The following is a 27,851-nucleotide window of genomic DNA, read 5'->3' on the forward strand; positions in this document are numbered from 1 at the left end:
TGTCGGGGGTTTTTAAAATTTTGTAAATTTCACTTGTTCTGAAGATAAACAGTTTATATTTAAAAAGAAAACATCTATAAAACATACTTTATTATCGTAAAAAAATATGACGGTTTATTAAATGAATAAAATTTTTTTTTTCAACAAAAATTTGGAAAAAAAGTTCAAAGAAAGATTTATACAATAAGAATTTTATGTAATATTTATGAACATAGAAAACATAATTTAGAACAATATTATGAACGACTTATGTATGTTATATTTATTATACATACAATTTATATTAAAATAGTTTTGTTGAAGATAGTAAATATGAAGAGTATAAAATATTTCTACGTATACTTTTTTTTTTTAATTTTTGTTTTCCTTTTTTGTGTGTTATACTCTCTTTATGTTTTATATCATAAAATGCCGACACATATTTTGTTTTAACATAAAAAATTCCTTTCAGAATGACCACTAAAGCACACACAATTATTAAATTAAACGACAGTGAACTTTGTCTATGATCTCTTTATCAAATGCTTCTTTAGTTGTTCACCCAACGAAAGTTCAACGAAGGTCAGTTTCAAAGCTATGCTACACGTCAAATTAACTTGAAAAGTTGATATTTATTTAAACTAGGGATGTATGCATTTGTTTGAAAGTATAAATTGAACTTAAAAAGTATTCATTTGAGAATGGCAAGAAAAAAAAAACATTAATGAACTTTTAAAGTTATAACCTAAATTTTGCGTGCCCTATATCCGGAAACGTTTTCTCTTCAACATATTTGATAATAAAAGTTGATAGGTTAAAGCATAATTCCACTCAAAAATTGTTAAAGATGTATTTATTAATGACATAATATGCTGACGGTAGCAAAGATTCAAAATGGAATTTGTGTTAACTTTAATGCTTATCACTTACGTATAGATTCCCAAAAACTAGCTCTACGAGACTTATAATGATTCAAGTTTCAAATTTTGATTATGAATAAAAATAAAACGTAGCTAATTGGAATGCAATTTGAATGAAGAATGGAATTTTCCTTGGTATCCAATAGTTTCTCGTATACCGTTTCCTTGAAGCAACGGAAACTATTATTTCAAAGAACCATATTATTTAGTTACCAACAAAACGAATGACACTCATGTTATCAAATAATCTATAGTAACGAAAATTACAGAAAATATTTTGCTACTCATAATTTTGGTAAATATTTTAGGTAAAAACAATGTTTTTGAACATAGAAATATTATGGTAAGGCGATTTGCTATAACGTCTGATATAATTTTGCTTACAAGAAAATATTTTACAAATCTTTAAATCATAAATGACTAGTATAGTTTTTTGAAATTATGGTAAGAAAGTCACCATAAATCATAATAACTTTTTCAAATTAAGTTAAAAATGCGAAATGTTCAGCTCGAAAGCGCAAAAGAAAAAAGTGATCCAATCTTGCGTAGGCAAATTATTGACATACACGCTTCGGTACATGAAACGGGTGCCCTCTGATGCCCTCTCTCTGATATCCTGTGTTATCCAAACATAAATAACTGCACATTTATTCATTATTTTTAGGACTTCTTATGGCTGAAAAGAGAAGAGTTTAATGAAGTGCCTGGTATCAAAATTTGAAGATGATTCTCAGAAAACATTTTGTCAGTAGCGTCTTTATGGAACAGGTTTTCAAAAAGATGAACGTATTTAAAAACAAACGCCAATCAAGTAGTCATATTAATAGAAAATTTCTATAAAAATCTATTTAAGGTAGTACCTACACGAAAGTGATATTCCAAGAATTTCTCAAAACTCAGAATATAAAATATTTAATTCATAATACACTTGCTGTTAAAATTAGAAGATGATTTACCATGCCATACATGAGATATTAGCAATTAAAAGTGACGCAATTGGTACGTGTACATGGGAGAAGTGTATAAAAATACACAAATTTACAAATATTATATTTATTTACCAATGAATGACGTCCACCATCTCTATGAAAAACTAATATAATGTAGAATACTATATTTAGAAAATATATAAATAAAAATAAAAATTATTTACCATATAGTTTCGATAAAAAACTTAAATAAATAACTCGTTTTAGCGATGATTTTTGTGGAAAAGATATGAAGACTAATGTTAAAGGCATATGTCATAGTGTGTGTGCTTATATGTATACTAGAAACAGTAGTGAGGAACTACAGTCTTTTGAAAATAATATATGGTATATGTATAATAGTCATAGCACAGTTAATGCACTGAATGATAGTATTAGTCCAAAACTTTTTGACTGGACGGTCGCGGAGGAACTACCTTAAAAAATTTTTCAACTCTTTTCTTAATGGACTGACAACTCCATATAGAAATCTTTCTTTTTTTTATCAGACTTGTTTTAAATGGTCTTTTAAATTGTTTATAAATTCATATATAAAAAAAACAAGATCTTTAAAAAGTATGTAACCATTTAATATAAACGACCTAATTGACAAAATATTATGACATTAAAAGTTTTTTTTTTATTGTTATTATAAAATATGAAACACAAGACCTCTTCAGAAGATGAGAGTCAGACCTTTTAAAGTCTTTTTTTTTTTTTTTAATATAAAAAGTCGTGTGTGGTTTTTTTATTTCTTCGTTTTTAAAATATTAATAGGAAAAGAAATTGTTCTTTTATGAGATTCGTATTTCAAATGAAAGAATGTTATCTAGAATCATACTTGTTTTTTTTTCTTATTAAATTGAATATTTTTTGTCTAGTTTATAAAGTTTGATGATATATGACATTGTTTTCGTGAGTTGGTTATAAATGTTTATGGTAGTGATTAGGTGGTACTCTCCATGATGCTGCTGCGGTTGGTACATCCTATGCTGTTTATTCATAAATTATGAGATTTTAATGATGAAGTTAATGAGATGCATTTCTAATTATGTATAAATATGATAATAATAAAAAACTTAAAATTATTTTAAGCGCTAAGTATCAGTGTTTATATGTTTCATTATTATTTATGTGGAAAATAACAGTCAATATTAGGTTAAAATTTATGAAAACTCTGCAACGAAACAAATTTGACGCAAAATATTGCATCATTTGCAGGACTAAAACTAAAACTATTTGCCCTTAAATCAATTAAACATAATTTAATCCACGCAACTTAGACAATTTAAAAAATGTATAGGTCTTAGGACCCACGATAGAAGGGAAATTTCCCTCGTTTTATTACCAAACAAAATTTATATAAGTTATAAACAGTTTTGATTGATTATCTAAAAAATGGAATGAAATGGAAATATTATATATTTAGTTTTATTCAAAAAAACTTTAATAAATTAATTAACTTCCGACAATGCAAATGGTCAAAATATACGTTTTCGGTATTCATTATTTAAATTTTCTAATATGGTAAATCCACCTAATTAAAGCAAAAAAACTAGTTCCATCAACTGTACAGTGCTGTTTTTTAAATCTAAAGCTACGAGAGATTTTCTGTATTCTTTGGAACTACCCTGTGTACGACAATTTGAGGGCAATCCAGCTGATAGGATTTGGATCCAATCTGACCCGGCTTGTAACTTTTACCTATTTTCCAGGACTTTTCAAGTCACGCTGACCATAAGTTCTGTTCAGTGACCACCTGTTTCAAAGTGTAAAATTAGTGTTTCCGTCATGTAAAAGAAAATACCTTAGGGAGCAATCGCAATTAATATTATATGGACAAAAAAAATTTGATTATCGTTTAGTTGTTCGGAAAATTTTTGTCAAAATTTGCTTTAAAATTTTCTACATTTAATGAACCAAGTAAAAACTTTTTACTTCGAGATGTTAATTATATTCCATTGATTCTTTTTCCTTACCCCGATAAACAAGCTGAAATTGATTGTGCGAAATTGTAATGATTCAGTTTATCAACTTTTATTCTTTTTTAAGGAGTGTCTCCCCCGGTTCGTAAGGTGAGACAAATCATAACAAAATAAGTGTTTAAAAGAAGAACTGTTTAACTTTTATAGTTAATTTAAGTTAAGTTTTTAATACCAACATAGTTTTACGATGGTTTGGAGTGTTGAGTTATTTTAAAAGGACTCTGTTCTCTACCATAAGTTTTTACATGAAGTTAGGTTAGGTTAGGTTATATTGGCTGTCCACGAAGGACACACTTAGGCTATAGAGCTCATTGTGATACCATATATGTGTTTTACCACCTTTCCGCTGATAATTTCACTTATCAGTTCCTCAATTTCAGAGACTGAGTGCACCTCCTTCATGCTTATACCATGCACTACACCAGCCCATCACAACTATTAATTAAATTAATTTTTGTTGCGACGGCGGGAATCGAACCCGCTAACATGAAGTTTAAGGTTTACAAAATTATTGCATGCAAATTTATATGTTTGAAATATTTATTACATTTTTGTACTTATACAATTCTATACCTCTAAAATTTAATTTTCGTTAATTCATTTTAACAATTTTAAAAGTAATTGATAAAGACATTTATACGTAATACGACAACATCTTTGTGTGGTATAAAGAAAAACCATACGGGAAAATGCAACTAAAAACGAAATGAGAGTGAGTGAACGAGAGGGGTTTTGAGACGTACAAAAGAGTATAAATAAAATATCCCATTTCTATTCACTTACATCACGAGTTTTAAATAATAATAATACTGATGCGATGGTAGGTATACATGCCGGTAGTATGAGTATTTTTCTTTGATCGTTTCAAGTATTTTATTAACTTATATAGTGGTGAATATATACAACATTTCGAAGACGAGTATTTCGATACCTTTACCTCTGTATGTCTGATGAATAAATAAATTGCAATGTATTTTTGTGTGTACACAGAACAGCGTACCTACAGTAAAAAAAAAAAACCAATGAAGAACATGATGTTCTTTTCATGTAAAATAACGTTGTTATATTTTTCGAAAATTTAATTAACTTTTAACAGAATTAATTAAATTCTATTACATTTTATTTATTTTATTTATATATATTTAAAAAGTTTTCATTTAATGTGTTCTTTAATATGGGTTTTCCATTTTTTTTCTTTTTAGTAAAGATTTTGTGAATCTAGAATGATTTTAATACATTGAAAAAGTTAAAGAGATCTGTTTATATTACTTATTAAAATTATATCACAATTTTAACATTGGTGTTTGCTTTTATTTAAACTTTATTGTAACTCTAAATATAGCACGATATTGTCATCCTAATCAAAAGACCTAAAAGACAGAGCCCTCTCGATTTCGTGCGAATTAATAATAAAGTTTCGTAATCACATGAACATATTGTTTCAGAAAGGTTTAATAATAACGTATGCAATTTTAAGAACCGTTTCAAACCATTATCGTTTTTATTAATGCATTATTTGTCGGCTGAATATATACATATCCGGAAACTTCTTATTTAAAATTCAAATCAACTTCTCGAACGTCACCCACAATAATATTACCTGTTTTTTTTTTACACGCTTCTGTAAATGAGTGCTGCAAAAATGTGAAAAATTTTAGGTGGTCATAAGGACTTCCGGAAAAAGTGAAAACTTTAAACTTTAGTACTACTGTGTTTAAGTGAATTTTATTTTTAAATTAATTATAGTATCAATAATTAATATTTAATAATTGGAAAACCACGAAAATGCTCAAATTCATCGGAAAAACAAACCTTACAAATCAAATATAATCAAAATGTGTAATTATTATTTTATTTAATAGTGACCGTATGAATTACATCGTCTATTGGAATAACAGGATAATAAATTAATTTAAAATAGGTTTGTAGCCATTATGTTTTTTTTCTACAACAAACACGTATTATTTTTCTAAAAATAATAATTATTGATTATTAGCTTTTTAGTTCAAGACTTTTTCCAAGTTTCTCATCTATTTTTTTTTTATCACAAGAATCAAGACACGTTTTTTAATTATTTTGCAAAAGATGTTTGTGTTGTAAGGAAAATTTTATTACTGCTTAAAGTTTGCTCTAAAAAGCTTCTTTATTAAGTTTCTCTTAAATATACCTGGTTTTCAATAAAGTATAATTGCATATCATTGAATAATTATTTAGTCAATACGAAGTAAACGTAGATAATTTAAGCGTTCAATCCATATTTGGCCCACTAAAATCATTATTTATATTTTAAATAATGATTTCCTGCAATTAATATAAATGCTCCTATTTTATACCGACTGTATGGACCATTAAATTAAGGTAATTAATTGTTGATAATCCCTCACTAAAAATATAGTCATTGTTACATTTCTATCAATTTAGTTAAGTTCTATAAAGAAAAATGATTCAATTTTATAAAATTTTATTTTTGATTATAAATTTAAATTTTGTTCAGTGTGTAAAGGTAAAATTATGTTCTTTTAATCTGAAAACCACAAAATAAATTTAATTTTCATAAATTTTTAGTATGAAGAAATCGTTGAAATTCATCATATTGATGTAAAGTATATAAACGAAGAGTATGTTGTAAATTTAAATATATCACTTGAACCGGTATCGAATGCAAGAAACGCTGATAAGGCACTGTCATTTGAATACGAGTTTATTAAAGCACCAACAAATGTGAAGGTAGGTACATTAAAGTCATTAAAAATTGCCGCAGGAATACTTACTGTAGTTTGAGAAACTGTTGTCAATATCACCATCACCTTTTCCAAACTCTCCAACTATTTCCTCTAAATGAGACGCAAAAAAAAAAAAGATTTTCAGAAATTATTTTAATCATTTAGTAGCTACAAGAACATAGGAAAAAAGCAGTCGTAAATTCAGACTTTCTAATTGTTCTCTGTCAACAAATCCATGGATTTCAGTCGATGAGATATCGATATATTAAATTATCTCAAACTTTATTTACCATTTATAAAATAGTATAAGAAATCGAATCCCCTCAAATGCAAAATAAGCTGTTCTTTTTTTTCTTTTAATGATAGGGTATTCCACTATGTTAGAAAAAGTACTTCAAAAATGTTGATTTTCCTAATAAAAAGCCACAAAAAAATATTTTTTGACAAAATATTTCTTGCCATTAAATTAAATTTTAAACCTTTTTTATTCTCGCAAAAACGTTATACTATAGTCATGTTATACTATAGTCATGTAATTGTTATATGTATAAATAAAGTTGATGGTAACATAACCTATAATTACTATGAAAGCCATCAACAAATTAGAGATTATTGCATATTATTTTTGCCTATATGATGTTACATCATGGTGGCTCATTAGGTCACGTGATATACAGATGAAAAATTATGACTTTTAGTTTTAATATAATAAAACAATAATGTGCTTTTATGACTCAGAAATCAGAATGTTTAATTATATACCTACATCAATTTTAATTTTTATCAAATTTATTTTTCACTACTGAAATTACCCTTTTTATGACTTACACCAATGAAATTTCAACTGTTCTTGAAACGTTAAAATTAACTTAATTTGTACATTTTTATTTATGTCAAAAAATTTTTAGGTTTACGCAATTTTGAATCAATATTTGAACAACGTGTATAAACCAAGTTACGTCGAATTTAAAGGATATGTCTGTGACGTTATGAAACTTCCATTTGTTCAAAACCTTATTCTTTCAAAAGCAAAAAATGCAAATATTCCAACATGCCCGTTTAAACCGGTTCGTAAAATATTCATATAATATTCGTAATCAAAACATAGCAATTTATTTTTCTAATATTTCAATTTTAGGGAAAATATTGGATAAAAGATTTTGTCATAGATCAAAGAGTTGCGGGAGCTGCTTCATATAAAGGGATGACTAAAGCAATGTTCCGCGTAGATTTTACTTCAAATAAAAAAGATCTTTGCAAATTGGAAATATACTTGGAAAAAACAAAGCGGCGTATAAAAGACTAAAAAAAAGGAAATTGTTCAATAAACAGAAATTTTACCGAATATACAAAAACTTTTTTATTGTTTGCTTTTCAATCGATCCATAATTTGCCAACACTCGTGTCAACCGTTCGGTAATATTAAGAGTGATGAGAGATTTGCTCACGCGTGCTGCACATGCGTGAAATATTTGGTGCATTAAATATTCTTAAACTTTGTGAATCATAACCTCTACATAATTTAAGTTTTAAGTAATCGTAATCAACGATTCGTTCCCGATCTTTAACTTTTAAAATAAATTTTCCTAAGGATTTGTAGGGCACATATTAAAAAAAAAAGTTAAAAGGATCTTGTATAAAATGAATGACTTTAATCCATCAATTCATTTTTAAAAGAAAATAAAATAAAATGCCAGTAATATTATCCGAAATTGTAAAATGTTATATCGTCTGCTTCTTGTCTGCTATTGTATGTTTCTAACGTGACGTGAACCCAAGAATTACCAACGAAAATTTATTTTTATAAGTTTATATTTCGGAATTTATGATTTAAATCCATTTGTTACGGAACACTAAGTATATATTATTATATTATTAGATAATATGAACGAAACATACAGTAGATCAGTAAACAAAATATTATTTTAACCTCCATCAAATGAAGTATAGATAATAAAAAAAATATTAATAAGTACGTATTTATTTGGGTGTGTAAATGTTTATGATATTCTTAAAAAAAATATTTAATAAATTAGAAAAAAAATAGGCCAAATATTAATACTATCGAAGTGCGTTTTATGTGCTATATGTTACCGTTAATAATATATCATATTTTTTTTACATCACGCATTCTCATATACGACTTCTTCCAATTCCTTTTTATTCCTTAACACTTACCACACCCTTTGCTAAAAGTTGTAAAAAATTTATGAAATTAAAAAGAAAAAAAATAGAATATCTACATCATTGATAATAAACGGTTATGTAAAAAATTAAATTGAATTAATGTGAATACACTCATTTTACTGTAAATAACTTCTTAGAAGACAACTTAACTTTTTTTTAGAAGACAAGTCACTTTTAGGAAAAAAATCTTGCTTATAGGTTATTGAGAACTTGTGCTGATTCTTAACTAAAATAATATTTTTGATTTCACAAAAAAGGCATTCGTTTGATAAACATATGAGTAAAGGTCAATCCTATAATTCGGCTCTTAGAATATGTTAATAACTAAAAATATACAAATTATGAAATTTTTATTATTCACACTATAATAAATTTAACAAGCGAAATTCACAAATTTTAAAATACCCCGACAAATTTTCCAGGTACGAAACCCTAAACTCGCACTTGAACCATATATAAGAACGCTCCATTTAATTATCTTTTTCCTTAAAACATTTTGAAGATCGTCGCCAACTTTTTTGTTTTTTCGGGTACGAAACCCTAAATTTGCACATGGCTAAGAACTCTCCGTTAAATAACCTTTCATAACGGCCAAAGTCATAACACCCCTTTCTTTTAGTTTGGGAGTAAAAAAAAAGTTATTTGAAATAAGAATCCAACTTGTTCTTTGAGTAATAATTTGGAAAATTACAAATTACTATTTTTGAACGGCTTCATAATCTCGACGCATAATAAATTACTTCTTCTTAAACGTTTCAAAATACGTGAATATTAATTCGACTTTTAATTTTCATAATCGGTTTTAAGGTACACTTTAAAATCGAAATACGAACTAAGAGCATCCTTATACATTGTTATCTTAAAATTAATGAAACTATTTAATAATTTATTAAATAGCTTTAAAAGAAAATATTGTGACTTATTTCCGTCATTAAAAAACATTAATTAGAAAAATAAATAAATGTATTTTTATATAAAATATTTATTGCAAAATCAATTAACAAAAAAGCATGATTAATAAAATAATATTTGATTAAAACATATGCAATTTAAATTAAATTTATAATATTAAATACTTAAATCTACTGTATAAGATTTAAAACGTATGCAAAATAATCAAACTCTTAAAATATACTTCATCACATACATAATCATTCACTCTCATAATAAATAAGTCTACTATTATGAGAAGCATTCATTTTAATATCAATACAAGAAGTATATTTATTACGGATTATACCAAATAACATTATGTTATGTCAGATACAAATTTATACTTGTATATACCGAAAAGGCTAAACTAGTCAATTTTCGTACTTTCAAACGTATTCTCGCTCTATTTCTACTAGACAATAAATTTTGAAAGATATTATACATCAGCGAAATAATAGTTAGCGATAGTTATTAAAATTTTTTATCATTTTTTATCTCAAAGCGATTCTATGACTTAAGCCGCGTAGAGCGATAATTGATAGGGGTAAAAAGTACAATCATAACTGAGACCGTTATAGGCAATTCATTCATTTGGGAGTTACGATGGCACAGGCAAAGACACAGATACGTACGTTAAATACAAAACATTTCTCTGGTTGCTTCTTGAGTCATAAAGCATCAATTCATCTCTTTTAAATTTATTAATACATTCCTCCTAGAAGGTATGTATGTCACTTACGTTAAAAATACTTATCGGGGTTATTTGTGGGTAACATAGTATATGAGACAACTTCTACACAATATTATACCAAATATGTGATTTGTATTGCATAAAAAATTATCAAATGGGAATGAATTTTGCATATATTTTATTTTTTATTTTTTTATAAATCTTGATGTATTTACGAAGAAAATGACCGGCACAGAAATTGCCTATCGATAAAAAAACCTTTTTGAGCGACTTTAAAAAGAGGCCTTTTTTACCAATTTTTCAGAAACTAATGAACTCTAAAAGAAACTAATGAACTCAGAAAAAACTAACAAATACCAGGTTATTAGGAATTCAAATAGATAGAGAATTCACTTTTTGCGTTTTAAATGTTGAGGCTATGTTAAAAAACGATCAAATTAAAAGTTCTTCTTACTGCCTAAAACTATTATATTTGACTTTTTTTGATGGGATGAATATTCACGCCGTAAATCGCAATAAACCGTTTGCCATTCTTTTAAACCCCAACCCCCTTCACCTACAAACATTCAGCTGTTGGATATTTTAAGTTTTTACCTAACTCTCACGTAACAAATTTTTTTCATGTGATACTGGTATAAAAAAAATATCCAGATAAATCAATAAATTCAAAAAAAATTATCTTAAAGAATTCCAAACAATAATTAGCAAATAAATTAGGGAATAAAAACAAAATTTGGAACATAATACAATTTTCATAAATACATTCTATACATACCAGACAGAATTATAAATGTATTAATATAAATACGTTTAGCAATACAGAATCTTAAAACAACTGTTTAATACATACTACCATAAATACGTATACGATTCTAAGAAACCGTGGATGAATCTCTTTCTTATTTGATTCGTTAATTAAAATACACACAGACACAAATACAAATGAATAAAATAATATGTTTGAAATAAAAGATATACGTAGACTTAATGTACTTTTGGTTGATTTTTTATATTCGAAATATTCCCGATCGATTGGAAACATATAATTTTTCAGTTTAATTCACATCTTTCATTGAAAATTTATAATGTATAGAGAGATCTTCTTATAAATAGTACTTTGCTGAAAATTATTTAAATCACTAAGACTAGACGCCTATGTGGAAGGCTATGTGGCAGTAAAGGAAAATTAATTTTTAATATTTTATGCATAAGTTCTTATTTGCTTAAAAGATATCGATTATAAAGCTTTCCACGAAAATGAAACTTGAATTTAAGATTGCAATAAAAATTATTTTGTACTTTCTAGTCCACATGTTAAAAAAGTTTAGCTTCTTAGGTTTTTAAAATGGCTTAACACCACCGCTCTCTTTAATCAAATGTTTGTCTTTCAGTGACCTCCACCATTCAAATTTCTATTTGGTAAAATCAATATTTTTCATACCTACTTTAGGTTTTACTGTATACAAAAAAAGTGTTAATTATTGTAGAAATGTATATGGCTGTAAATGTAGCAGATTTTTGCTGAAAAAAATAGACTTTGTAAACATATTTAGAGTATTTGTTACATAAGAAAACACTTTCAGCCCCTACTGAAGAGAAATTTCCATGATCCTTTTTGTGTGCCGTTTTAAGAAGGAATTTTAAGCTTTGTATTTCGACGGTTGGTTTTTGTTGGTCAAAAGGGCGTAAATATCAAAAGAATTTAAAGATGTGTTCGGATTTTATAATTGTCTTCATTTTTAATCCTTTCGACATCTGTAAACTACCTGCAATTTAATTCCATATTGTATTGTGAATAAATTATTTTATCGTATACGTCAGACAAAGGCAAAGAACTATCTTTGAAAACACCAGAATCGTAAAACTATTTCCATTTCGACACTTGAATCACAGTTAAAACTATAAATTTCTTCAAAATCCAAGTTTAGCATTTATAAACTGAAAAAGGTAGACATGGGTCTATTTCAAGTATAAATAAATTCGAACATTTGTAATATGAATGAATTTGCATATTATTTAAAAGATTGAAATAATATGAGTATACAAAATAGATTACACTCGTTTGTGTTACATATTCGTTTGAGCTAAATAGAAATATTGTAAATTAAATTACCATGTGTCTATAAATATTATAAAACCATATTATATAAATAATAACAATAATTAACGTTGTTATTAATAATGGATACCTACATGAGTTAGTTTTCACCTGAATTTACAAAAATTTTATTTGAATTTAAATTTATGCGTAGACGGCAAACTAATTTAATCTTTTCCGTACCATTTCGGCGAATCAAAAAGAAAAAATATGAATATTAGTACCTAGTTTTATTTCTTGAATGCTCAAAAATACAGGCTATTCGATATTAATTTACTTAACTTTTCTTTTCTCCAGTTTTTAAAATATTTAATTTAATACACAAAATTTACGTAAGAGAGGTGATAATTAATAAATAAGATCTTATTTTTCCAATTATATCATTATTTAATGATTTTTCGAAATTTATTTTGCGATAAAATTAAATAAGCATAATTATAGGTCATAATATAGCGAAAGTGATATGAATATTTTTGTCTGCAATTTAGAGAATTTATAAAAAATTATTTTCAAATAAAATTAAACTAATGTTTCAACTGTGCTTGAGGTCGTTATTATGGATAAACAAATTGAAGATTTCTAAAATGCTAAAAAAATTAATTCACAATACAATATGCATGAAAAATTGGCAAGTAGTTTACAAGTGTTGAAAGAGTTAAAAATGATTTTGTTTTTTCTAATTGAAATCTATTTTTCAAGTATCGATAAGTGCCAACTTTCTAAGATTGTCTTGCACGTATTCCTTGTCAATGGCTTTGTTTTATATATACAGTAGACAATGAAAATCATCGAAAACACGATTTCTATAAATCACAATCGACACTCAAGGAAACTATTTAAACCTGATCATATTTTCATTACAAATTCTCAAAAAGGTAGAAAAATAATAAAATAATAAAAAATTTCGTTTGATTAAGAACTAACGGTCTATCAAAAGACTAATCTTAAAGTCCAAAACAAACTAAAAATTATAATTTCCAAATATCATTTCGACTGTAAATCGATAAACATATGGACTTAAGACATTTTAACACCCTATATTAAATACATTATTTATCCACTCAAAAAGTCATATACACATTCTCAACTTAACTTACAAAAAAAAAAAAAAAAGTTGAATTGTATTTTAAGTCAAGTCGTGGGTTTAACTTTATTGTTCTTTGGCACAGAAAAAAATAAATAAAACGTATAAAAAAAACGAATGTATAAAATAAAGTAAGCTTAAATGGTTTCAGTTCAATTCTCAGTTATGTATATACTTTTACCTCTGTGTACGCATGTGAAAGCAAGCAATGATTTAGAAAAGAAACCAACCAACTCCTATATATTCGACAAACTCAACTCAACCAACTCGTAATTACAACAATACTTCGGATCTACAAAATTCTCGGGTTTTTTCCGGGTCATTTTTTTCCGCTTATCCTCAAAAAATGTTACTTGTTTATAAAAATGAATGTTTTTTTGCGATTTTATTTTTGTTTTTGTCTCTTACAGTTTAAAATTTCATCGAACTTTCAGTAACCGTTTCTTTTGTTGCCATGTCCTAAATAGCTTCTTCTTCGAAGTGTTCAATGCAGGGCACAATTTTAGACTATCTTACACGCTTGGCAAAGGAACAGTGTTTTTCATTATAAAAGGAAAAGAACCCCTCTCTCTGAAAATGGCTAAATAAAGAGCGATTCAATGCGTTTAATTACGTGTTTAAAAGGAGTGCATCCAACGACAGGTTGAACGTTAAATAAGTTCAAAAAAACATTTCAAAACTTTTTAAAATAATATTCCATTCAAAATGAGTTTTTGTTTGTTAATTACAGCTTTAAAAAATAACGTTTCTATGGGAATCGAATCGAATTACGAATCGAATTACGGATTAGCGAACTTATACCCGGAAGATATTTGGTAAATTGGAGCTTATAAGATATGCACATATAGAGGTGTTGTGTGGCGTTTAAAACAGATTTTGTTCCATTTGTTTTCATTTTGAGACGACAACAAGAACAAATACAAGAGACCCAGAACAGAACAGAACAGAACGAACAATTTTTGTTTTATATAATAATATTGAAACCAGTTTTGTTTTACAACAAACAAATGGACGTATAATAGCTATTAGGACTTAAATAAGAATGTTTTTGTTAATTTATATTCTAGATTTTGTTTTTATTGGATTTTAGTTTATGGCCTAAAAGATTGACTGACTGAATATTTTTGACTTGTGGTGGTTGGTTGCAGTTTGTACATTGTACTTGTTGTTTTGTTTGTTGATAAAGGTTTTGGTTTTGGAGAACAGATGTTTTTTTTTAAGATTTGAATTGTTGGTTGATATATTGTTTTAAAATTATGTATCTGGAATGTTAAATTCAATAGCAAATAAAAAAACTATTATATTATTAAGACAACGATATTGTCATTGGTTTAATATATCTTTTAATTATTGAATATCAGTTTAGTAGACTCATAAGTCCATTCCACGGTTATTTTTTGTTTTGTAAATTTATCGAATTCACTGTTCGCTATTATCAATAATCCTATGGATACTTTTAAGATACTATCACGGCTGCAGCACTTTCATAGAACAGAGAAAGGGAATTTTCTAGCCCAAAGAACATTTGATTGCAAATAGGTAAATAATTAATCCGAAAATATGCATAAAACTAGTAAATAATATCTTTAAAAAGAATACTTTCTATAGAAAAAGTTCTCATCAAAATTTTGGTATTTGTCGCGGGAATCGAATTTATTTGATAAGGATATTTTTTTGTTTTTTATTATTTCAGGTGAAGAATTTGCAAATTTTGTTATGGTATCAAATCTAGTTTGACATTTTTATGGGTAATATAGGAAATTCGACATCAAGCAACTACCGTATTATTCAGACTATTCCCATTGTGAAAACATTAAATTGTTATAATATTTCAATCTAGCTTGTTCTAGATTAATTATTGTTTCTGACTGACGTATGAATATCTTGTCTTGCTCACGTTCCTAAATTTAAAAAGTACTAAGTAAAACCTTATTTAAGGACATGAAAGTACCTACCATTTTGAATTCTCAAAAAGTAAAAGACATGAAAGCAGTAGAAAGTTCTATTTTTACCCTTAAATTTGTTCTGTAGTTTCTTTCAACACCATTTTTCGTGGTTTAGTAATCGATGAGCACAGAATTAACTGGTTTTTGAAAATCGTCTCAGATTACTGGATAGTATCCATAGAGCCCATACAAAATGTTTATTTTTAATTATTTTATATCTTTTTTTTTGAAAAAAAAAAAAAACGAATAAAAATATTCGATTTTAACATATTTAACTTATAATCTTATAATTATTGCAAGATAAATGGCACTGTCTCCAAAGAAGGAAAGAAGGCTCCTTATAAAAGATGTTTGGCAAGATCGTTTCTACAAACCTATTTTCAAGTTATTTATTATATCTTAAATTCATGTTAATCAAACAAATTATTTAAATAAAACAGATGTTTAATAACTTAAAAACGAGATATTGTGATTATTAAAACTTACCGTAAACCGAAATCACCGCTACATCACTCATACGTTTGGCTGCAGCATTTTCCGCAACACACGTATAATTACCACTATGTTGTAGACGTGCTTCACTAATTAATAAATGTCCATCACTTGATACAAGTAATCCAGCTCCTGACCCTGTTGCAATTCCACCTGGAAAATAAATAATAAATAAATTTATAAATCAAATCTTTGAAAAGCATATTAAATTTAAATATAAAGTGCGTTGTAAACAACACTTCTAAACTATAACGTACAAATACATTATTTCCCCAATTTAAAATCAACTAGATTTGCGGACAGCCATAAATTGAGTTTTTTATTATTTTCGCCTCGATAATTGCATCGTTTTATTATGATTATCAAAAGTAATCAAGTCTGTATATTTTTGATGCTCCGGTAATTAGTTAAATTGAAAGCCAGAAGTTACTAGAAATTTACATGAAGCATGAAGAATACGCGGAAATCGACCTAAATCAATCCAAATATATATGTAAAGTTGATTCCTTGTTGATGCTATGAAATGTAATACACTATTTCATCAATAAAATAGAATCAATCAAGTATTATATTTCAAATTCATATATGGACTTCCTCCTCCGTCCGTCCGCCCGTCCGTTCGTCCGTCGTTATGTTGTCATGATGATGTGGTGATTCTTCTAGCTCTAGTGATGATGTGTAACAATGCATACTCACGTCTTAAACTTGCTAAAGATACCGCCTTTTTGTCTATATATCGACAATTGACAGTTTTAAATATAAAGGTAATTTTGAATAGAGATATATATATTCGTATTTATTGATGTGTTGATAATTTGTATATATAACTACATGGAGGCACAAAAGACAGGCAGACCTATAAAATATAGATTTAAACGTAGTACAATAAAATATCATACAATTAATTCTCTTCAATTGTCTCTGTACGATATCCTCTTTTATGCATATGATAAAATAAGTCATTTAACGATTGGCTTGTAACCGAAGTGTGACGTTACGAATAATTGGTTTTTCAAATTCTGTATAATTTAATCTTAGACCAAATAAGAGGAAATACGCCATGTAAGTAAAGAAAGACAGCCACTCTTACACACAAACTAATTTAAGATTTTTAATTTGCGTCCTCACAGAGAAGCAGTGTTGCTTACGAAAAAATATTTCAAACAAAAGTTGTTTAATTTTTTATAAGGTACATTTTTTAAATTTAAACTTTTGTTCTATCTTACTACGGATTCAGGATCCAATTGCTCTATTTGTCTCATTTACGAACTCGACCTCACTTTTTAATTCCTCAGCACGTTATAAAAATTGCAGCTTGATATCTCTTTTCGTTTTTGAGTTTTCGTGATCACAGACGGACAGCCAGACGGACAACCGAAAATGTACTTAAATATTTTTAAGCGTTACAAACTTGGGACAAAACTTAGTATACTTTGATATATTTCATATATACATGATATAAAAGCCGATGAGTGTTTCAAGATTTGGCAAATCACTTCTTCAAATAGGATTGGTATTGTTTTACAGCAAGTTTTTTTTTGCTAGGCTTTAAATTTAAAATCTACATACATTAAATAAATTTAAAAAAAGAAATATTTATAGGCAATAAAATATTTCTTTTTTCTACGCAAAAAAGGACCGTTTTCAAATGTCAATTACTATCTATGGTCAAATATTATTGTCTATGGTCAAATCATAAAATACTTTACTACAGATTTTCAACAGGTTTTTCATATCCTCATAATAATATAATAATTGAAAGATAAAGTGAGACAAATATATTATAGTTATTTGTGTATAATGTATATGTGTATAATAATTTAGTTGACTAAGATTATTAATTCAATTGTCAATCAATTGTTCAATACAATTATACATGAATTATATAATTGAACGTACACGCAACATTGATTAACTCTATAGATAATAATGGTTTTGTGTCTTCTATACCTGATGAAAATTAGGAGTACAGTATGATCCATGACTTACCAATTCAGAAAAAAACTGATCGAAGGCAAGTTGTTTCAATGTATAAGCATCGTAGCTACTTTTGACATAAAAAATGAAATCGAATTGAACATCAAAATCATTCATATTTTTTCAGGTTATTTTTAGGTAGCATAGGGGAGGGTGGCACATTCATCGATTGAATGGCGAAGAACATTTCAGCTTAAAAAGGGGTAGGGTCTCACTTTTACGAAGCAAACTTCCATTTAAAACAGGGGTACTGGGGATATTTTGTTTACAAATGTTTCATTACTTGAGACACATCATCATTAACCATATTTGCATTTGCATTTGTAAATTGATGGATATACTTTTATGATATTCTAACAGAAATATCATCGAGTAATAAAAGAACAAATAATTTTTGCTACAGATGCAATAAAACAGAATGGCCGCTGATAGACACCCTGCAAATTGTAATTTTCTCTGTATAAGAAGAAAATTGATTATTCATAAACTTGAAATTTCCTAAAGGTCCCTTGTAAAGAAACTCCCTTTTATTAGACATTTCCTTATGTAAGAAGTTATGTAAAAAAATACATATACAATGTCCGAACAGTAATGTACACAGTTTATTTTTGAGGGGAGGGCTTGAGCTCAAATATCTTCTTAAATGTTTTTAAGAGAATGAAAGAAGTTCCTAATACACTCTGTACATTTTGTGATGCGTTTTGTATAATAATGTAATATATTCGATACCGTTATGTTACAATGTCAAAATAGATTAGTAATATATATTATTATTATTTATACAAAGTCAAAGTTAACGATTTAAGTTAAGATCGTATTAACATAATTTATCTATTGGTTTAGTTTTGACATTATATGTTACAATTCAATTCTGTGAGATTGAAATGAATAATAAATACAGATCTTCAATAATAAAAACTTGTTTAACTCTTAAGGTTATATTGAAATTATGTTTTTTTTTTTTTTAAATTTATATCTTAATTTGAAAAGAATGTACATTTCCACATTTAAAATTTTTCAACCATAAAAATTGTGTTACCAAAAACTACCAATGTAGGTATGTAGAGTTCATACAAAATACAGGTAAGTACACGTGAGAATCGAACTTCACACTCCTTGATGTCTCACCCCTGCACCAGAAGGCATCAATATGTACGGCGTTCCTGGATACTAAGTCTGCATAAGTAGTCGAAGCGAATTACATTAATATCGTACAAAAATTAATCACGAAATTGACGGAAGATCAAATCGGATTTTTTTCTGTACGGAATTTATGTAATTCGCCTCGTATACTTATGCAGAGTTAGTATCTGACAACGCCATGCATATTTGCGTGAGACACTGATGGCTGTGACATTAAATTCTCACCTGTACTCACTTATACCGCGCGAAACTGACGCATGTTTAAACTTATTTTTACATATAAGAGCATCTTCATCAGCAAGGTTCCTGGTGGGTCATTTCATACGAAAAATGTTTACATGAGCTTGTAGTCTATGTGCTTGATATTCAATAATACATACTTTATAAGGAAAGGGGTATATTTCCTACCGGGTGTTGCAGGCAATCGTTTTTTTTTTAAGCCGAAGGATTTTCAAAAACTTCAAGTTTGATTTTCAATTAAAATCAACATAGTAAGACAGAATGAATGGCTAAAGAAACCTGACATCACAAATATTAAATTAAAGGGAGCTGTGATTAAACAATTCGTGTTAATTGCATTTACAGTACTTCAATTTCTTTATCGTTTGAAAATCGCAATTTAACGAATCAAACAGAATATAATAGACAATTTTATATTAGAACAGTATTATTATATATTAGATTATTGTATTTTACAAATATATAATATAAATAACACCGCAAGGCAAATATAATATGGTAGTCGCTATTATCTTGTGTATATTGTACAAATAGAAGAGTTTGACTTACTTTAAGTAATAACAAGTGAAAACAAACAATTGACTGACTTAATTGTTGAAATACCATGTATAGACAGTGTTGATTACACTATCACATCATACATACATACATGTCACACATACATAACTGATATTCCTATATAATACATACTACACAATTTGAGCGTAATTTGCGCTCTCGCGGGTAAACAGTGATGTTTACGAAAAAGTGTTTCAAACAAAAGTTGTTTATTTTACAAGTATCATTTTTTACATTTAAACTTTTGTTCTATCTTTAACGGTTTACAAGATGCAATTGACGTAGGACCCGGGCCCAAGATACGATTGACCTATTTTGCTCATTTACGAACTCGACATTACTCTTTACGTCCTAAGCACGCTTGAAAAATTTTAACTTGATACATATTTTCATTTTTGATTTATCGTGATGACAGACGGACAGACAGACGGATAGTCTGGAAATGGACTAATTAGGTGATTTTATGAACGCCTATACCAAATTTTTGTTTGTAGCATCAATATTTATATGCGTTACAAACTTGGGACTAAACTTAGTATACCTTGATATATTTCATATACATGGTATAATAATAAGTGTATTATTATTATTTTAATGTACAACCTCACATTATAATAAGAGTATTAGATACAAGTACAAGCCATCGTAACGCACCATTCAAGATACTTATTTTAATTTCAATTACATGTAACAAAATATATTGTATTGTTCAATATTTATTTAGAGAGGAGCTACTGTGTGTCGTATGTACAATCGCTATCGTATCGGAATATCTCTATGATAAAACATTATCTCTATTGTGGTTTATTTATTTGTATTTATGTAAAAGATGATTTACTTCAGCAACAAATTTAACAGCTGAAAGGGAGAATTGTGCTGTTTTCTGTAAATATTGAGTTGAGTATCATTTTAATTACCTTCGACAAATAATTCTTTCATATAAAGAGTGTATGGTAAAAACGAAATCAAGCTAAAGAGTAAAAAGAGGACAAACAAGTGATAAAAGGAAAAATCAAAATAAAGGATATTATAGCAGCCACTAAAAAGTAGATTTTGTCAGGTTATGTGGTGAGTTACCATCTAACCCGTGGGGCAAGTATGCAGCGTGTAGATTCTATGCAATTACAAGTAAAACTCTTCTACGAATTGCTGGACAAAAAGGTGATGAAATTATTTGACTGGTTTTATGAGTGCATATTGGATAGAACTGGCAACGAAAAAAGAGTCATGTCAATTGGAGAGAAATTTGCCCCATTGCAGAAGCAATGATTAAAATAAGGAAAAAAATTAATGTCATTTCAACAAAACTTCGAACATTTTACCGTTTAACGTTTGTTACTTGGACCGCATTAGTTTATTATATTAAAACACTTTTCTTTGTAAAGATGGGGTACGGAAAAGATATTTCCCAGCGGGATATTTCCGATTTTCCGGCGGTTCAAGTCTATGTACGATTCACTGCTTCATGAAATATTGTATCAACTATAATTAATAATTTTTAATCGAAGTTCGAAATAATTCAAATATAATGTTGTATAATCAAATGTTGTCTTCATTTATTTATATAAAAATGTTATTATTAAAAATTATTTTTATCTCTTTTAAACCCTCGACGCAAAGTTAGTATGGGGCGGGAGTGAACAATCGAGTATTTTTAATTATACTAAGTAGGGTATTAAATGAAGGGCATGACGTGTACAATACAAAATTGCAAGTTAGATGAAGATCAGTGCAGCCGCTTAAAAGTTGTGAAAAATTGAGTGTGTTATGTTTATTCGTGTCAGTAACATACCCGCGAGAAAATAGCTTTGTTAACGGTCAGCTACCTGCAACCGCGCCATCAGTTGGAAGCGAAGGAAACACTCGCCATACTAGCTAACGGCAGAAAACAGACAATGTATCACAGCGAAGCATGGCAAGTTACAGCTAGTTAAATATAAATGAAAAGAATGACTTCGTTTTGAGTTTAATAACATGGTTGTCTATTAAAGTGTTTATGACATACACATTTTTGACTACAAAGACATTAGATAAAATTTCAGTTTTGGAATTGTTGGATGTAAAATTATAAAATAATACCTCAACAAAAGGCCTGATTTTGCAATGCAGAGTGGTAACGCAATATTAAGGAAAAAAAATTATGAGAATCTTCTCAATTTTAAACAAGATCGAATAAGTAAAAACAAACCTTTGTAATTAGCCTTCGAAATTTACTCGTGAAAGTCATTATCAATAGCTTCAATTTCGAAACATATTGGTATAGTTAAGTATAAATAGTTGAGAGGTGCAAAATGTAATTTCCTTTATTGATGATAAAGATTATAAATTTCTAATTTTCCAGCACGCGCTTACAAAACAAGAGTTACTATTGAACGCTTGATGCACAAATGCTGTTTTCAATCATTAGTTATATGGTGAGAACTGTTTACCTTTTTTTCAAAATTCGTTAATGATACTAAACGGCATATTTCTAAACAGCATTTCAAAAACTGTCAATGATTTTCATAAAAATACATTGATAGTCAATCTTTTAAATCAACCTATATAAATGAATAGTGAGTGTAATGGGTATATGTGTATTGTGTATTGTTGTGTGGATATAATATATATGTAACTAAACAACTTACCAGTTGGGGTGTCAGTAGCGGTATCCAAAGGCACACCGTTACGTAACCAATATACACGTGGGGGTGGTACACCCGCTGGTGGTAAACAACGCAATTCTGTTTGTTGATTGAGTTCAACACTAACTGAATATGGTGGGGATTCAAATTGTTTCTTTAGATCTGTAACAAATAAATGAAATTACTTAGAGTTATATATATATATATAGAATACACATAGATACATTTTATTGAAACAAATAACAATATTCTCTCTAGAAACTTGCTTTATAGATAGTACCTTACACTACTACCTTACGATTATATGCTAACATATTTATCTTTACTACTATATAAATTTGTGCATTTTGTTGATAACATGGTAGGTACCAAATGAAACTCTTTGATACAGTAGTCACAGCTAGGCAAAGTAGTCTTGAAAAAATTTACCTCGTTCCATTTATATTTAATTTTATCAAAAACTACTTTCATATTAAATTCAATAGATATTAATGCAAAGAAAAATCACACAAAAATATTAGAAATTTCTCGTAATCAATGATTTTGGTATAGATTTTATTTAGGTATTTCTTTAAAATTTATTTAAAGTAAGTCTAAAATTGAAACTCTGCTATAAACAAACATATAAAGAATGGACCTATTAAGCTATATAGTAAGTACGGGTCAAACTCTATGAGAGAGATGACTATGAAAGCGAATTTACGGTTAGTAGTTGCCTCTTTCTGGAATTTTTATAGACTTATAAAAAAAACTTTTAACAAAAAAAAAAACCGACTTCTAAAAAAAACTAAGCCAAAACAAATTAAAATGCACTAAAAATTAAAAAAATAACGATAATATAATGTAGTTACAGTTATTGTTATTTTTGAAGTCGGTGTTTGAAGCCATGGAAACAACTGTGACAGAACAGTTTGCTACATTAACTTGGTGACACCGACTTCAAAAATAATAATAACTGCAACTACGTTATATTACCGTTATTTTTTTAGTTTTTGGTGCATATTAATTTGTTTAAGAATTTTATTTTTTTGCATTCGGTTTTTAAGTTTTTTTATTTTATGATTTTTAGTGAATCTGAAGTACTCCAATTTGCCACTAAAAAAGAATCATCGAAACCGGTTGGTGTGATATTGAGTTATTCGTCCATTTGGGTCGCACATACCTAATGCAAATTTCAGACTTATATAGCTTTCTCATGGATGCTATTGTCAGACCCGGGCCAAATTGAAATGTGGTGTCCTGTACACGGGAAGCACCAGCTTTCAAATAAGAAAGAATCATCAAATCGGTTCATCCAGTCGAAAGTTCTGAGGTAACAAACATAAAAAAATACAGTCGAATTGAGAACATACTCCTTTTTTGAATTTGAAGTCGGTTAAAAAAAAGACAGATATTGACCGCACAGTTTCTTCGTCTATATTTACAGAGTGGAAAATTTTGTACGGATATGGCGTCCATTTTCTATGTCGTTGGCTATAACAGCTTAGCTGAATTGTCTTGTCTTTGTCTTTGTATTAAATATTAAAAAATTTCAATAACAAAAATTGCATGTAATGATAGAAATCGCAGCTTCCATACTTTTCGGTTAAACGATCTTTGATTTAGATCCAATGTTAAATTATTAATTTAAAAACAAAAAAAAAAGTATTTTATTTTTGATATATTTTAATATGGAAAAATCTGATTTGAACAACATATAACTTTCTACCACGTGTTTCAACTATTAAAAATACTATTAAAAATATAAATTTCTATTAAAATGAACTTAAAATCGAAAATTTTCGATATCTCTCTCTCTTCGATATGTATAAGTATAAAATAGTTGATGCACAAATTGATATTACAATTCATATTTACAATCGTAAATACGTACAAAACGATTGATTTAAAAAACAATATGAGAGAAGAATTTAAATATTAACATACATCTTCGTAAATATAAATAACTACATGACAGAGTTATTGTCCTGTTCTAAATTATTACTATCAAAGTATTCGAATTAAATTTTGTGGTTCTATGTACCTTTAGAAATACAATCAAATGAATGTATCGAACGACTCATTACAAAGATTCTAAATAATATATTTAGTAGGTAGGTATGTTATATAGTGGCCCATAACTTCTGAATTATTAAATTTAATTTCTATTCTATTATAGACTTAACCCAATTTCAATCATAAATTATTCTGTATATTGAATTAATTAACAATAATTAATTAAATCCTACGTAATTTTGTAATCAATAAAATAATATTCTAATTGAATTTAATATCATATTTAATTGATATTTATGTCCATTCTTGATGTACGAAGACAGAGGGTTATATTTAATTAAATTTACGTCTGTACAAAACATTCATTCTATAATTTATTTTTCTTGGAATAAATTATTTTTATACTCAATTATAGATCATATTACGATCATTTTTACAACACTAAAAAGATGACATTAAATAGTATCCGATGACCTTGTATGCATGTTTGGGGATCATATCAGGCAACTTATAGCAAACGCTATTTTTTGTCTGATTTTTATTTTGTGTGCTTGTTTCGAAATTCCATTATAACATTCTGGTAATACGAGATATTTCAATCCGAACACAAAAAAATATGGACGCCAGGGAGATTATTGAAGGTCATTTTAATCTATATACATAAATCTCCAGGCTTTGATTTAAGAAAAATCTTAATAAGAGATATTGAGCTGGGATAGGTTCATCTGACGATAATCTTTATTTTGAACTTGAAAGTTATTTCGAGAGCAAGGTGAATTTTTTAAATAGCACCTGTTTTGAAAATTATACGTTCATAAAAGTAGGCACCTACTTTTGGGAATGATATTTAAAGGTTATTTCAGGGTCCAATTACAAAAAAACATAAAAAATTTTTAATATCAGGGTCTAAGTTAGGCATGGACGAATTATTTTAAGTCGAAGTCGCCATTGTTATAGCTTTATTGTGTGTCATAAATTTTATTGTGTGTCTCTATCAATGCTCCTTTATCAAGTCCGCAATGCTCATAGAGGAAGAAGCAAAAAACAACTCAACGAATTTTGATGATTCTGTCCAACTCAACGGATTTTGATGAATCTGTGGCCCGACTAATCTTTATATTTCGGAGATATTTAAAATATATAATTCACAAACTTGTGTTTGTATACTTGAATCGTATACTGACGATATACCTCGAAAAAAGAATAAATAAGAAATCAAACAAACGAACTCAGCCGGTAAGTATTTGAATAAATTATATTATTATAACAATAATAACATATAATTATAATTTAAACAAATAATAAAGTATATGTATTACGTACTTATATACATAGATAATAAAAATAATAATAATTGTTTAAATTGGTTTAAATACAATTATTATTATTCATACATAAATGAAGTTGATTAAAGAAATATGTATTCACTCACAAATTAAGGGTTTATGAATGTATTGTAAAGATGTATGCATGTACAGGGTGATTTAGAAAAATAATTTAGTTAATTTTTTTAAAATCGAAATATTAAGACACAGTAAAATATGGATATCCTTATTTTCGAAGAAAATGAAAATAATGTGTACATTTTTAATGATTTTTGTGCAGTTGGAGGTAAACACTAAAAATAAAATGAATTCCGGGAAAGATAGTGGTTTTCATTCTGTTTCACCTCGCTTTTGATTTGTTTGAATATACAATTTTTAGTCCTAAAAATGCAGTTATGAAAAAATTCCAAATAGATTTTATAACTTAAGGTCATAATAACCTAAAAATATCACCCCTTGTAATTTTAGTCGATGCCCCGACTTCTGAGCTAACTTAGAGAAATTCGGATGTCGAAAATGTGATAAGTTTTCGAAGTTACAATTATTTTAGACTCACCAAATTATACACGTTGTTAGAATAGACTACGGTCAAGCTTTTGCCTTCAGTTGATTTATTTTATCTCATCTAGAATCGGAGATATTTATCAAGATGCGTTTGGGGATACCCTGGGCTCGATTGTGGGTATAGGAAAACAATTCAAAATATGGACGGTTGATTTGGGCACTCTTAGGTTAAATTCAAATTTACGAGCTCTATCTAGTAAAAAATTCTACAGCTGCACTTTGAAGATAAAAAAAAAAGCGACAGTTTCACTAAATTGTTATCTATATTAATTCCCCTTAAAGATAAGTAGTCAGAAAAATCACTCTGTATATGTATTTTGTGTATATGCAGATAATACAGGAAATATTATTATACAACAAGAAAATTATAACATCATCTTTTTAACATATGAATGACTAGACTGACTGAATGGTAACGTACGGTTTGTAGCATGTATTGAGATGTTATAGAGTTAAAGCTAAGCTTCCACATCATGTTATATGTAAATTGACTCTATTATATTTTAAGTGCAAAAATTTTTTATTTAATAAAAATTCACAGGAGTGTTGTAAATAAATTTTCAGTTTTAAAATGATACAAATATTTAGTGTTTCAATCTTTTATATTAAGAAACATCTAAAAGTGAATTTTACAGCAATTTTCAACCGGACTCTCTATTCAAGATACATTTCCTAAATTACGTGATCATTTAAGTCACCACAACTGTCTAAATTAGATCAAATTTGGCGTGTTTAAATTTAAGCTACTTGGCTTTGTTGGTAATACATAAAGGTAGACCAAAAACTTTCCGCTTAGCCAAAACTTCAAACAAAAGCTAAGTTGGTTGCTTTAAAGTTAGTAATAATAAGATATCAATTTTGTAACAAAATCAGTCCATTACTTTGTTAAATTTTCGAAGCGGGCTCTGCTTTGACTGCTTTTACATTTGTGCTAAAAGTTAAACAGACAGACAAATAGATTTGTAGAAAAGGATCAAAATTATATAATTTTATGACCAAATATTGGAATTATAGCTAAGCCACATGATCAGAGAGGTGGAGCTGTTTACGAGGGTTTATTTTAAGGCGAAGGAATTTCTTTCCTTTCTAAACTTAGATAAGGTTGAGTACGTTTAAATTATCGTCTAGAATATAAGAATTCTTTAATAATAAAACTAAATCATATAGAAATTACAGTCAAGGTAGAATGATTTGAAAACAATTATTTATAATTATTAAAATGTTTGACGCAGTGATAGCAACACGAAAACTGTCTAGCAAGTATGTACTTGTTTTGGTAAAAGGACATGACAAATAATTTTAGGATATTTATCAAGAAAAGTCTATTTTCAAGAGGAAGAAAAAACTCAAGATTTTTCAAGACATAATAACTTTTTTCAAGAATATGTACTTTTTTAAACGCAGTAAAGACGACCATTC

At 27.8% G+C, this 27,851-nt stretch overlaps 1 protein-coding gene across 1 annotated transcript in view; it reads right to left on the bottom strand.

Annotated features, from left to right (window-relative positions):
- LOC123291043 (netrin receptor UNC5C-like) overlaps positions 1-27,851 on the bottom strand; it is a 385,599-nt gene that overhangs the window by 199,786 nt on the left and 157,962 nt on the right. The window contains exons 3-4 of the mRNA XM_044871473.1: positions 22,552-22,710; positions 16,001-16,159 (exon numbers count right to left, since the gene is read on the bottom strand). Coding sequence (XP_044727408.1) covers positions 16,001-16,159; positions 22,552-22,710 — 318 coding nt within the window. The remainder of the gene's footprint in view (positions 1-16,000; positions 16,160-22,551; positions 22,711-27,851) is intronic.

The sequence above is a fragment of the Chrysoperla carnea genome, chromosome 1 (assembly GCF_905475395.1).
Source record: "Chrysoperla carnea chromosome 1, inChrCarn1.1, whole genome shotgun sequence".
Taxonomy (NCBI): Eukaryota; Metazoa; Arthropoda; class Insecta; order Neuroptera; family Chrysopidae; genus Chrysoperla; species Chrysoperla carnea.